This window comes from Bactrocera latifrons, unplaced genomic scaffold (assembly GCF_001853355.1).
Source record: "Bactrocera latifrons isolate USDA-ARS-PBARC rearing strain unplaced genomic scaffold, ASM185335v1 scaffold_205, whole genome shotgun sequence".
Classification (NCBI taxonomy): Eukaryota; Metazoa; Arthropoda; class Insecta; order Diptera; family Tephritidae; genus Bactrocera; species Bactrocera latifrons.
In genome coordinates, this window is record NW_017535575.1 from 198,393 (window position 1) to 213,390 (window position 14,998).

The window sequence follows — 14,998 nt, forward strand, 5'->3', positions numbered from 1 at the left end:
TGGCGCCACGTAGCGAAAAGAAGAAACGACTGGCGCGCTGTTGTTAACTCGGCTATAATCGCGTAAGCGGTGTCTACGCCAATTAAGAAGAAGAAGAAATTATATTGTATGTGCACATATTTGTAAGACGATACAGCTACTACCAAATCTATAACTCGGGGCAGTTTTAGTTAATCATCATCAACTTTAGTTGAAGACTACAAGAAGGCGGAAATAGCAAGAGACTTTGCCTCTCACTGATTGTTCATTTAATGTGTTACACATGCTTAGAGTCAGACACTTTTTATCGTTTACACTCTTTTCCAATGTGTTTTACGAAATAATTAGTGGTTCTGATAAAAAATATATAAAGTCAAGTTATTGTCAGATCATTAAATTAACATACATAATGTATAATGTATTATGTATTACAATAAGCATGCCCACCCCTGAAATATTATTATTTATTGATCCTAAGTAAAGACGGGTACCGAGTTTAAAGCCTCTACCTTTCATCCCTTCAAATCAATTATGGCCACCATTTGACGCATGCGCATTTCTATGCCTTCGGCCTCCATTTTTTGTTCATACTGTTTTTGACAATTCGTCAAAATACCGATCGTGGTGGCGCCTATGTTCAGCGTTGTTTCATTTTGCTCTTTCCCTCGTTTTGGCGGCACAGTGATAAATGCTATAAAACCGATAGAGGTATGCCATAATTACAACGCCACTGGCTGGTACGGTGGTTGTAATAAGCACATAGGGCTACAGTCTTATAGAGGAAAATTATTAAAATCACATTAGTGCACACATACACGAACAATTAGCGTTAATATTCATGGTATCGCTCTTAGTCAGAGGTCAGAGAATGGTAGAATACTTCGCCATACCAAAAGTTACTTTATAGATACTCAACAAAGCAAAGACAATGCAGTAAAGTTATAATGAACCACTTCTGAAAGAGCCGAGGATATAAATACATACATGTTCACGCACCTCACGCACACATTTGTAGTAGTGGGTAATTTTTTGACGTGAAAGTAAACATATCGTAATTAAATTGCGATTAAGCCACCATTTTTCTTGAATATTTCATTATTACTCCTGAGCCATTGTTGCTACTACTTTTTCCAATGATGGATTTGTCTTTTATTAAATCCATGTAGCTTTTTATACCCTCAATAGAGTATACTAGGTTGCAAAGAAGTTTGTAACGTCCAGAAGGAAACGTCGGAGACCCTATAAATTATACATTTAAATGATCATATACTCTAAAACTAGTCTCGCAGTTTTTGTAATATCGAAATTTTGCATACGTATATTTCTCCCTAAGAATCTGCTCATTTGTGAGAATCGTCTATATCTAAAACAATAGAATATACTTAACCAGCCACCAAATTATTGGTAAAAATCAATTTCTGCATAGAAAGCTTCTTCATCTTTAAAGGGTATACTAGTGTCGAGCATTCGATGTTAACGTTTTTAGTAATTAAATTCGCTAGCGTTTTTCTACAGAAAGGAAATCGTTAAAAAACACAATTTCTTTTTATTTATAAACACAGAACAATTAAAACATATGTACGTATGTATGTACTAACTTTGAGACTATTGAATTCTACAACTTTTCTGGATGAATTAGAAACCTCAGGAAAGTTAAAAAATACTTCATTATCATTATCATAAATGTAAAAAACTGTAGGTAGTAGTATTTCGACCTTGAAGATGCGTCCCGTCCTGGAAAGACTCTCGAAGCCAATGTAAATAAATGACGTCGTTGGTCGATGTAAATGGTCAAATAAGAACTAGAGAGATTGCTGAAAATTAGAAATTTCTAACGCGACCATTCACAAGTACATGAAATGTCTAGGAATAATTTGTAGCCTGCCATATGAGTTCCTCATGTTCTTACAGAACTAAATTTTCTTCCTCGCATTAACCTTAATACTTATCTAATGTCGAAGAAGAGATTCATTTTTGATGCCCAGTGTTACCGGCATCATGGTATAAAAAGGATAAACCAGCAGCCTCTTCGCAGGCCGGTAGTCACCAAAAGTATTATTTTATCCGCTTTGAGGGATTTTAAAATTAGTGTTTATTTTGAGCTTTTGCCCGAAAATAAAACAGCTCTGAAGTATAGCTGTAAATTGAATGATGCACTCAAAAAGAAGAGATCAGAATTGAACAACAGAAAATGAGTAGAATTCCACCAGGATACTGCGAGATCTCATACATTTTTGAAGACTCGCCAAAGCTTTTGCAACCTGAATTGGATTTTCTACCATCCCAAACTCAGCATCTTCGTTTCTGTAATATTTTTTTGGACCTGCGAATATCAAAAAATTTTAAGAGCGTGGAATCAATCTCTTCCCGAAAATGGAAAAATGGAAAATACATAATTTCATTAAATGTTTTAAACAATAAAAACTCGGTTTAAAGTTAACCTAAAAAGGCAAAAATACTAAGTGAACACTTAATATTAGTATTGTGTACAGAAAAGTGACTTCAGCGTTATAATATTTGAGGATTTCAGAAATTTCTGTATATATGAGTGTTATTGCATTTGATATAACTCATTCTTCTAATGATATTTTTGTATATTGTTGCAAGCTACACATATGTAGAAATACGCCATAATCCAGATCTATTTTCTTTTTATAATTGCTGGGAATCGTTCATTTATAGCTGCTTTCTATACTCACAGTTTCTTTACTCCTGCCATCGTTCCTATCAAAGCATTCGGAGGGCTGCCATAGAACTCCGACACTAAGCACTGTATGCATCCAATCATGATTGATCGCACTTGTCTGTGGTTTAAGCAAAGTGCATTCATTTCATGAATAGCGACAAACACTCTAGACAACATTCATATATGTATTCGAATTTTCATGTATGTAGGTACGTTTTATTCTTAAAACGCTTTTGATTTTTTGTAGGAAACTATGTTCTAAAATATGGCATTGTTGGTTTCGGGAATAAAAAAAGATAATTTTTTTTTTCATTTTGCTGCGCGTAATTATTTAACTCATAGTCACCAGTGTCATTCGCCTTTACCCAACATTCAGCTTTTAACCTGTAGCATTGCATAGTGCAGCTGGTGTTTAAACACACACTTCTACCACATATGTACGTAGGTACAAAGCAAATACTCCTTGAAGGTCTGGCGAGTAGACATAGAATCGACTGTCCGAAATTTTGTTGGTTTTAAACCTCATCCCTGCAGTCAAAAGTGACTGTCCCAGCATTAAACGGATACCAACAAAATATTTCAATACGATTTTACAGTAATCATACAAAACAACGAGTTCGCACCGTGGTGGTATTCTGACAATTACAAATCGTCTGATTTGGTAAGGTCGCTCTTTGATCTTTTCGTCTACATGTTCACAGCCCGAGAGTTGTCGTCCGCACATGAATTTCACTTATGTTTAATATATACATAAGCATAATAATATGTAAATTATTTGTATGGCCAATTATTGCGGTGTTAGTTTATAAGTATAAAATTGCGTTTTGGTTTGGTAGTTGTCTAAAATAGAGTATTGAGTATTTTGATTGTTACTGTCATCCGTCAGATATTAAAACGCGATGTTAATTATTATAATTTCTTTTTTAACCCCACAGAACGGAAACGTGGTCGCCAAACGTATACCCGTTACCAAACGTTAGAGCTGGAGAAAGAATTTCATTTTAATCGTTACCTGACAAGGCGACGACGAATCGAGATCGCTCATGCGTTGTGTCTCACAGAGCGACAAATAAAGATCTGGTTCCAGAACCGACGAATGAAATGGAAAAAGGAGAATAAAACAAAAGGGGAACCAGGATCCGGAGGTGAAGGTGATGAGATCACACCACCCAACAGTCCGCAATAAGACGCTGATAACAATTGAAACAAGAGGCGCGACCGTTAACACTGTGAGATATGGCAACTCGCACAAATTACTTAGCGTACTTTGTCTGTCCTTCATATTGCTAAAGGATATATGTTTATTCAAAAAGAACAATTCATGTACACTTAGTGTTAGTAGTTTGAATAAAGCACACTGTTGGAGCTAACGAGAAAAATCTAMTACTACTAACTAAGTACTACAACCTCGTAGTCAAATGTTACAAAACTTTTCATTATCACACACAATTCACCCAGGAGTGAAAAATGTGGAATTGATTATCGAAAATTTAATATAAATTGGAATTAAAATAGAAAAGCATATAATATTACTAAAATAATGCTGTATATTATTTATGTAAAGCCGTAAACCTACTTAGTTAATTCTTAAAAAACATTTGTTATTATTTACTTAACCCTGTATTATTATTATTTGCAATGTATACCTTAACATTGTAGAATAGTTCGTAGCCGACATGCAAAAAGAGCGTAAGGAGTTAATAGGTGGGGCAATAATTGCATAAATTAATTAGCTAAATGGGTAAAAATATTTAGCAATGAAATAATGTATCTAAATAAATAAACTCAACAAAACCAACTCATGTGACCTCAACTTTAAATAAGTTATTGATTAAAAATAAAGTATATACAATTAAAAGTAATAATAAAAAAAAAAATAATAATAAAATGTAAATGTAACCAGTAAACTAAAAAAATGGGGAAAGCTAATAAAAATTCCAAAATATTAGAAATAAAAACTAAACTTAACATATGGAATACTCTTATGTAAAGCATAAAAAAGTAACTTTTAGACATTTTCAGCTGTAATTAGAATAAAATATTAACTCATACATGTATACGTAAATTATAGGGTCTGAAAAAAATACAATAATCGGGGAAGAAAATACAAGATTGCATTTTAGATCTGCTCAAAGAGGTTCAATTGTTTGCACAGTATCAATCAACGACAGACAAACCAGAATTCCATATTTCTTTCTAATTTGAAAATTCCATATATAAAAATTATCTTTTGAAATTATATTATTTTATAAAAGTGCAATATTCTGTCAATTTAAAATACGTTTGAGCAGACGTATTAACAGTTCCAMTTTTTTTTTTTTATTATCACCACCACTTTTAGCCGGAGCTATTTCAATACTTTTAACACACCGAAACTTGTGGAAGAGATCCGATTTTTTATCAACACTTGTTCTGATTTCTTTGACTTCCTGATGTATATATTTTATTTTATGGATTTGATAAGTTCATAGGTAAAAAGGAAGCTTTCAATTCTCTTAGAATAATTTATGCTACAATAGCATTTGTACTTTTCATAACTGATGTACTTACTTATCGAGCCAAGCTTTCTCGATTTATATCAGTTGCATTTTTGAGTGTTCTAAGAAAGACGCATGTTTGGCAATATTTTCACCAAACAAATAATTCATCTTCCACACAAGCTAGTGCTCGATAGTCTATATAAAAAGTTTATTAGTTCCTACTTTAGAAACGCGACTTCTTAAAGRAGAGTATTTGGGCTTTCTATAGCTTCAAGAATAATGTGAATAAGTGTGTATAAAGTATTGCCTGTAATGCCAACTCCTCCTGGCCAACTCCCTTGACCATACTTCAACGGAATACCTGGTTTGTAACTTGAAACTCGCCCCAAGTGAAATGTATATCTGCATATACAAATTTGTGTAATTAATAACATAAAGTACATATGTATATTTCAATATATATGAATGTATAAGATAATAAGAATCGATACCAAATTAACGTTGAAATAAATTTTATTAACAAATATCTTAATAATTTCGAGTTTGCAAATTTCGTTTATTATTTATTCAAAAAAAAAATATATATATAAATAAATAAAAGAAGTTTTATAACTGACTTTAAAACAATTATAAATTGGCAACAATAGTGCTTTTAATAATTTGTGAAGTTTTCGATTTGATAAGTTCGGCTAGAACCACTATCAAAATAATACTAAAAAATAAAAGAGGATAATAAAGAAACTCAGAACTTTCAATGTTTGTATTATTGGAAATATTTTTAGCTTGACTTAAGAGAGGATATTATGTATACCGAAATCAATGAAAAAATTTCACATTCACTGAATTAGATAAAGCATTGATACTTTGGATTTATCGAAAAAGTCACTGATTATGATGTTGAGAATATAAAAATACTTATATTTGCATACTTTTAAAACCAAAAAAAAAAATATTTGTAAATTAAAATGAAACAAAAAATAAACCCACGATGGTTAAAAATAAAATATGATGTGAGTTAGTAAATTTGTTAGCTATAACGGTATATTAATATTGACCCTGACCGACAGAAATACATAAAAACATGAGCATATTTATATAACTATAAGTACTTATAGATGAGAAAAATATCCACAAATTTTTTCATCATACCTAAATAAACCAAAGCCAAAGTCAGCAAAGAATCGGAAGTAGACATTTAGTGTATAAATATTAGAAGTTGTATACATATATACAAACTTTCGACTTTAGTTATTCCTTATGCAGCTCCTGTCCGTATGTATGTGTGGTAAAATGCTGCAAGTTAGTACGAATAAAGGATTCACTAACCCATAGATGAAAGTGCTACTACGGGTTCGCTAAAAATATATTTGACAAATCATGCTTCGAATTAAAAGCACCTAAACTCATATACCCGTAGCTAAAACGAAGATAACTGTTCAAATGAAATGAATTCATTGTGATCCCATAAATAGTAATTTTGTATGGATTACATTCGTATTTAAGTAAAATTATTTTTGGTGGTTAACCAGATACAACCAGTTACAAGAATAAAGTTTATAATATTGCTGCTTTTAACTTTTCTTTAACTTTTGGTTCACCAACAATTTATGTGAATTGTCAAAAAAATGCATTCAGAATTACACATGGGCCTAAAAAATAAATATATTCAGAAATACGTAAAACTTGCGCCTATCTGCGAAGGCAGAGATTATATTAAACAAATATTGTCTGTGTACCATGTCTGTGTTTACAAAGCTAAATGTGAAATAAAATATACTAGGTGTAGTAAAAAGTGGACATTAGAAAATAGCTGAAAAATATATAATGTGGACCAGTCATTAATTATTTGTTGTAAATAAATAATACTTTTATTCTAAAGGGAAGAAACGAAAGAGCAAATATGCACATTAAAATATTATATTATATACATAAAATTGATATTTTGTTTTTATTTATAAAATTTATAATAAAATAGTATTTACATATTTAAAGAAATAAATTTTGACTAGAACGTTATTTGCGGGAGAGTGATGGTGGTTTGTTTTTTATCTAATACTCGCTAAAGTATTTGCCCATATCTCCTAAAGAAATTTCTATTTATGAGTGGTCTTAAGACTACTACTCCAGGGTGTTTTATTTTGTGCGTCTGTAAATGTATTTTTTTGCCTACAATGGAAAGTAATTACAAAAAATTATTGCTCTGATGGTTTCGGTGCCATGGGTTCTGTTCTTGATAATTTAATGTAGTATAAAACATTTCGCATAAATATTTTGCTATTGTTAGTGCAGAGAAAAAAATTGTTATTTCATAAAGTTTCTTTCAATAAGATAAATTAAATAAGTAAGTAAAAGCTCAATAGCATTCCTTTTGTGTTTTTTTTTCAAATATATTTGATTTGAAATGTGTACTTATATGTATTGTCAACGGCCCTGTGGTTTGGGGCGGTTCAAAAGAATACAGCCACAGCTTTGTCCACGGCTTGTCGTATGAGGCGACTAAACGGACTACCCAATCAAAAGCAGACGTCTATGTAAAACCTAAGAATAAATTGTCACTAAAAAGTGATATAGTAAATATCTTTGATTTTAATAAATGTATATGTATGGGATTTGGCTTTGCGGATGGCTATTGAAGCCGGTATTCTCAATAATGCAGAAAACAACCCTGCGAAGCGCTGTTTAACATTTTTGGCAGCAATGCGCAAATATGTGACTCAAATGGGGAATAAAATATATAGAAATTAAAAACCCTTTTGTTTAGTAAATAGATTTGAATAAATTTGCAAGTTCGTAGTGAGATTACTAAATTCCAAMGTGTTATTTTTTTCTGTTTGTTTAACTATCAATATACGATCATACAGCGCTTAGACAAACTTTTTACAGTTAAARATGTTAGTTAATCCCTTGAGGATATATATATTTCACAGAAAAAAAACAAGAAACTATTCAAATACAACTATTTTAATGTCGAAAAACAAGGGTAAAAATGGAAGTTTTTAGAAAATTCAGAGCTACATACCCAATTTTTCGAAATTCTCAAAACCCCTCTACCAGGCACTTGATAAACGCCTCTTGATTAAAAAAAAAAAAACTTTTTTCGTCCAGTCAGGAAATTGACGGCCGCAAAAAATGTCAATAATTTTTATTTTGTAGTTCAATAATACCTCTTACTACATATGTCCCATAATGGAAAAAAATTTCCTTTGATCTCAACTTTCTACTCTCATCGCATTTGTGTAAATAATAGATTGCTCAACTATTTTTGTTTGGGACATTTTTGTTCTTCCCTTTTTAAAATTCTGACTTGCCTCGTAAAATTTCGGGATTTTACTCTATTTAAAATTTTTCTATGTGTCAAATTAATTCTAAATAAACTGTTATAAAGCAATTTTTTAAATATATTAGTCAACCTCGCTGGGACAGAATATTACCACAAAAAGTTTTGAAACTTGACAACACTTCAATGATTTTTTTTTTTGAATTGTATTGATATCTTTAGTACCAAATTTCAACACTTCAACCAAAATGCAGTTGAGTTGAAAATTATAACAGGGTTTTAAATTGTATTAATTTTATTAAACATCTCAATGTTCAAACCAATGTCTAGTTTAATGAAACTAGCACATAAATAAATATGTATGTTCTAACTTTAAATACCCACATTTCGAAGAATTGTCGAATTCAAAGATCAAACAATATTCGACCCGCACTAGAAGATGTCATATCGAAATAAAATAATATATAGGAAAATATCTAATAAATACGTAGAATAAGTGTTTACAACACTGTATTTGTATGCCAGCGTTAATATAATTACCCTTATTGGATTTCGTAAATTTATTATGTGTTTTAGCTTCAAGTGTACCGATATATATGTATATGTAACTAATACATATTCCTAAATACTATCTATAAAATCAAAATACAATTTTTTTCGCGAAGTTCAAATGATAACGTCATTGTATAGAAAGAATACTCTCTGGCGATATATATCTAGACAATATCAATACACCACATTCAAATGAATGCACAGACAATCCCTCATATGTGTACGTGTTGTAAAATTGTGATTTAATGATTTTTTGACTTTCAACATAGCACAACTCACGATTTATTTTGAACAGAAAAATTAAAGTTCACTTAAATGGTTGCACGCATATATATGCTATTTTAATTATTTATTATTATTTAAATATTTTAACAGTTCGACTCAACCAAATATTTGCTTATCGGTCTATTGAAATTAATTAAAAGCTCTTGTTTAAATAAATGAAATATATCAAATAGAAATTTAATTATAGAATGTTTAGCTAAGGCATTTTCAAACACTTGGTTTTAAATTCTTTAAATTGGGAAAGTATTTGTGGACATCTACTTGTCTATAGAACCGGCATTTATCTTATGTACCTACGTACTGGAAGTTTGCCATTTTTGAAAATACGTACATATTTATCATCGGACTGAGGACACCAGATTAACATACTTCAAATATTATGTTTGAATTAACTAAACAATGTCCACTGTTGTCAATATCTTTACCTTCTATTTTGTAAGTGCTATATTATTATATCATTATTATATACTCAACAACCATGTAAAAGTTAGTGTAATTTACCAGGTAAGTACAGTTACAATTATATAAGAATTTCTTAAGCGAACACAATCTTCTAAAACTTCTGCGGTCATTGAAACGAATTTTTACTTTCATTTTATGTTTTTGCTGAACACGATTGCTGGCAATGCCATTTAATAAGTAAATGTTTTTAATTGCATATAATAGTAGTAGCTTTAAAAAAATATTCGTTTGATCTTATTATTATTCCGGTTTCTTTCAGATTTCATTAACAACTTATATGCAAAGTTTATGCGAAGAGCAACTTTTTTACTTCTAATGTCAAATAATGTCTAATAAAACTTAAATACTTCTGCATGCTTTTTGAATAAATATTTAATATTTGAAACCATATGCATATTATAAAGACGTAGACCGACTGTTATACAAACTAGTTTTATTTTTTTCTCATTTTTAAACTTGTAAGATTTTTTATTCATAAACTTGAAAATTGTTATTTATTTTTAGTGCCGATAATTTATCCCAGTACATATATTCACAGTTTTCAAGCTTAGTTATTCTGAAATATTTCACTTTTTTATGCTGCTTATAACCAATCATACATAGCTCTTATAGCTCCAAGAATATATAAAACAAATAGAAAAAAACTTTATGTATAATAGGTTATTTAATATATTTATTAATATCACCATATTTTAAGAAATTCTTTCGTATTTCTACAAATGCCCGATAGATTATTTCTAAATGAACACATCTGTGAATCTCAATAGTAGTRGACTTAAGCTCATTATTTAACTATTACCCTTTAAAAACAACTTAATTAAATTTTGGAAATAGTCATTGATAATTACGAAACCCTAATAAAACCATTAGTAAATAAATTTATTTAGAATTTTACCTTGAAAGAAAATTAGGCAAAAAGCGATCTTACACCAATAATTATAGTGATTGAGAAATTATGGAAATACATCTGGAACTGATAGCAAGGTACATGTGTGTCTGTTACACTTGAYCTTCTTCTTAATAGGACCAACATCCTTTCACTGTGTGGTACTTATGTATATGTGACATCGTAGTAGATGCAACACATATTATTAGTATGTTCGAATGGTGCTAATATGTAAAATACAAACAGTCGAAAGTAGCAGCATATACTTTAAAAAGATATTGCTTTTGTAGATAACATTAAGGTTATGTCTAAACTAATTAATCTTAATTTTGTACGAGTTTATTTTTGAGATGTTCAGAGACATTGCATACACAGACATCTATGTAATTACTAATGCATCCATTTTCACCTGAGAACGAATTTTTTACTTCTAAAATAAAGTGGAATGTCTTGTTCACAGTGAGTCACAACCGACTGTGGAAAATTATTTACATAGCATAGTGTTACAAAAAATTAACATCTACGATGAGGTAATGAAAACTTAGTCAAACCGATTCAAAAAAAAGTTCAATGTTGAGAAAATAACAAATTGAAATAAAAGTGCAAATTGCTAACTACCAACAACCAAATTGTGACGCCATACAAATGTAATTATCGTATTAGAATCATTAATGTTTATGCATACAAAATAACGATTACTGTCCCTTTCCGAAGTCAATCGCACTCTGTATCCTAATTGTGCTTTATGGCATAGACTACAGCAAGTGCATTACCACTTAAATGCATGAGGAGGATGAAGCCTACATACCAATCACTCAAATGAACCTATAATGTATTATTARCACCAAAGACACCGTTGAAAATATACACAAGCGACACTTACAAAAGACATTCACGTTCGCATCAACATTAACATCGCTGACCAGTATCTGGTATTGTGGATTCAACACTAAATAAGGTTTCTAACAAAAAAACCTTTAATTGTTTTATACGAGGGAGGTATTACTATGTTCGAGTTCGAACATTCAAAATCGAATTACACTTCTAATTCGATCGAGTTGAGAGAGAGAGAGGGAGAGAGAGCAGCTTTTTCTGGTTAAAAACAGGTCTACAATTGCAATAGTGTGAGTGTTCGAAACAAATACAAATGCAGTTTTTCCGACTCCTGAATTCAGTTCCCTGTTTTACCACTACACTCAAAAAAATCCACTAACACATACAAATGCCTAGAAAGACAACCACTACAAGCGTCAACATCGCAGGTGAGCAGCGCCGTTCGAAAATAAGCAAAATTGTGGCAGGTAAACACTCATATTCAGGTGACAACTGCGGTGGTGTTTACATCGTCAGTTCGCATGCGCATCTTGTAATTACTTTAGTTTAGCAACGGCGCAGTGCTACACGCTACAGATAGTCCACAGCATATTCTCATACTGTATTCAAAATAAATCCGCTGTGTGCAGACCAAAACCGATATGTAGGTCCCCAACGCATACACAATGCTCTAGTCGTGCTRCGCTCTCCTTTGGATAAAAATATGGCCGCAACAACAGGCTGCCATAATGAAAGCAGTACTKCTCCCTCGATTCACTTGTTCACTCCTTCAGGCGTACAACTAGCAACAACAACAGCACGGGGCTYTATGCAGCAAGTGGCTTCCGTGACTCCGCCTACAAACTTCGAATTGCTTGACTGAATTTCAATATGGCTGACTGCTGCCGACCGTCGTTTCTTACCGACAGCTCTTCGTATTATTACTCTCCCATTACTGCGACATCACACTTTCCATCACCCGTCGACCAGCCATCATTATCATCAAGCGCTCTTGACCATACGGCACCATGTGAGCAGCTCGATTTTTCTAAATTTGAATTCGTTGTGTGAATATTAAAAAAAACTGTGTTCCCGAAAATACCAAATATTTAATTTTTGCGTCGGCTGCTGAATATTTTTATTTTTTGCTAGAGTAAAATTGTAGTTAAAGTTTAAAGTACTTTAATGACAAGACAAACAAACTGTTTTTTATAACACAAKGTTAAATTGAATTCAGTTTGTCTACATGCAATTAGTCGAATAATTTAATTTTTAATTTTKTATAATTAAATTGACTTATGACGAAAAATTACGGGAAAATTCTAACTTCGTTAACATTTCCGACAAAGGAAAAGATTTTTGCAAGTATCGTTAAGTACTTTTCTTTTATACATTAACCGCTAATAAAATTCATCAGCTATTAATGACTTATAACTTGAAACTGTGAGATCGACATACATATATGTTCAAATACATCAAAACGCGCACAACGACAGAAGAAAACCCTCGGCCAAGTATAAAAAGGAGTATATTTCATATTTGTTGAAATTCTTACTTTTTTTTTTAAATTTTAGCCAAACTCTGTTAAACGCTAATATAATGAATGGAAATATATTTATTTCAAAATAAAAAGTAATAATTTTGATTATCTTATCAATGACAAACGTCTGGTTAACATGCTGCTATTAAAAACTGATTTATTTATTGTTATAATTTGTTATTTTAAGACATTTCATATTATTTGATGGAAGCAATGAATAAACAATAAAAGGAAGAGATCAGTTGCTATAAAGAGAGAAACTGAAATAAAGTCTAGATTTACTCATAATAAAAAGCTTTGTTTTTATTAGGAACAAATCTTGAAAATGGAAATTATATACATATTTATTCCTTTTGGTTGAAGACTGATTTTTGTTAATGGTAAATTTTTAAATGGTTATATAAATAGGATGGCGCATCTATTTTGATGATTTTCTTACGACTTTTATTTTTCTTCCACTAAAATTGCAATACCAAATAAACTTACAATTTTCGACTGAAAATACGGAGTAATTAATTTATTTAAACATATTTGCATATTTATAAATTGTTGAAAATGCCCTACCATCATCTAAGYTTTACCAGAGCTTTGAAAAGCTAATATTGATTTTGTATGATATAAAAAATAAAGGGTCACTTTGCACATTATCATCTAAAACTACGCAATTGTCTTAAACATAGCTTAATTTATTATTCCAAAAATATATTTGTCTATTTARGAAAGGCTTCTACACCATACCTTAGTGAAATTTTGAAAGATTCAAGAATTCACGCATTCGCTTCTGTAGCTYTTAACTGTGTTATTAATATTTTGAAAATCTAAAATCATCAAACTATTTATTAATATATTAAAAGATTGTTTTAATATTTCACTATTAAAAATAGGGCCTAAGTGAGTCAACAAATCTCAAATCTATTTGAAACAGCTACATAAGAAAGCCAATCTAAAATCATTAAGAAAGGATTAGTTCCGGAAATCAGCGAACATTTAATACTCTCGCAAAATGCATTGCAAATATCAAAGGCGGTGAAATATTTAAATTTGTTGACATAATGTTTAGCATATTTTGCAATAAATTCACAATACTACGGAACAAAGGTAAATTCCTCACAATGATTCCACAACTTTTTTCTTCAACTCTATTTTTGAATTTTTGCTTCAAAGCCAAACACTTTCTCTGGAATGTATTACTATACGATACTGACGCCAAAAATATTGAACGTGTGACAGGAGCCAACGGATTACTATCATATTTGGCATCACTCATTAAATGTAAGTGGGCGACGCCTACATTTTAATAATATTTAAGCCACTAAAACTGCAATTTTTTGCTTAATTTATGGTTTCAACCATCTTCAATATCCTTTCCAAACCATCGTTTCTATATAATTAATTTAAATCAGCGAGTTTTCAATCAGCATCTGTGTTTTAACAATGTTTAACAAAAATTGTGATTTATTGACAAACCTTTGATATCAAAAGTCTTGACAGTTCAACATTGTTTGACACTGGCCGGTTGACAAATTGCTCTTCAATTTTATTTCTTCTTCGTATTTTACATCGTTTGCCATATTCTCTGATTGAGTAGTGGAATGCACATCATGTGCATTGTCGCTTGCATTGGAATCTGCAAACCCATCATTACAACTCCGGTGATTTCAAATAAAAACTTCAAAAAACAAGACTAAACGCTAATAAAATAACTAATAMCCAATTGTTACATTAGGCAAACTGTTCTTATGTTAGAATTCTTTCACAGTTTTTTCCAAATGCCAACAGGGACACAATATTACAAATACTAATGCGTTGTAAAAACTTTGATATATTAGCAGTATTACGGCATTATTCAAGAGSGCTTTATCGAAAAGGTTTATCCAAGAGTCTTAGAACTTTTAAAACGCTGGTTTATAGGACTTTATACAGATTTTGTTCATTTAAGGGATGTTCTACTCGATTTTTTTTCATATACTTAAAGTTTAGACCATTAAGAACATATCCTCCTAAGGATTTTTAAAAATTAAAATTATTTTAAGAGCTA

The 14,998-nt window shown here is 30.9% G+C and overlaps 1 protein-coding gene across 8 annotated transcripts in view; it reads left to right on the plus strand.

Moving 5' to 3' along the window:
• The window catches only part of LOC108968150 (homeotic protein antennapedia), a 167,286-nt gene extending 161,562 nt beyond the window's left edge, over positions 1–5,724 (plus strand). For all 8 annotated transcript variants that reach the window (XM_018931942.1, XM_018931947.1, XM_018931948.1 and 5 more), the window contains one exon: positions 3,601–5,724. In XM_018931942.1, coding sequence (XP_018787487.1) covers positions 3,601–3,851 — 251 coding nt within the window. In that variant the 3' untranslated portion in view covers positions 3,852–5,724. The remainder of the gene's footprint in view (positions 1–3,600) is intronic.
• Positions 5,725–14,998: the final 9,274 nt, after the last annotated feature.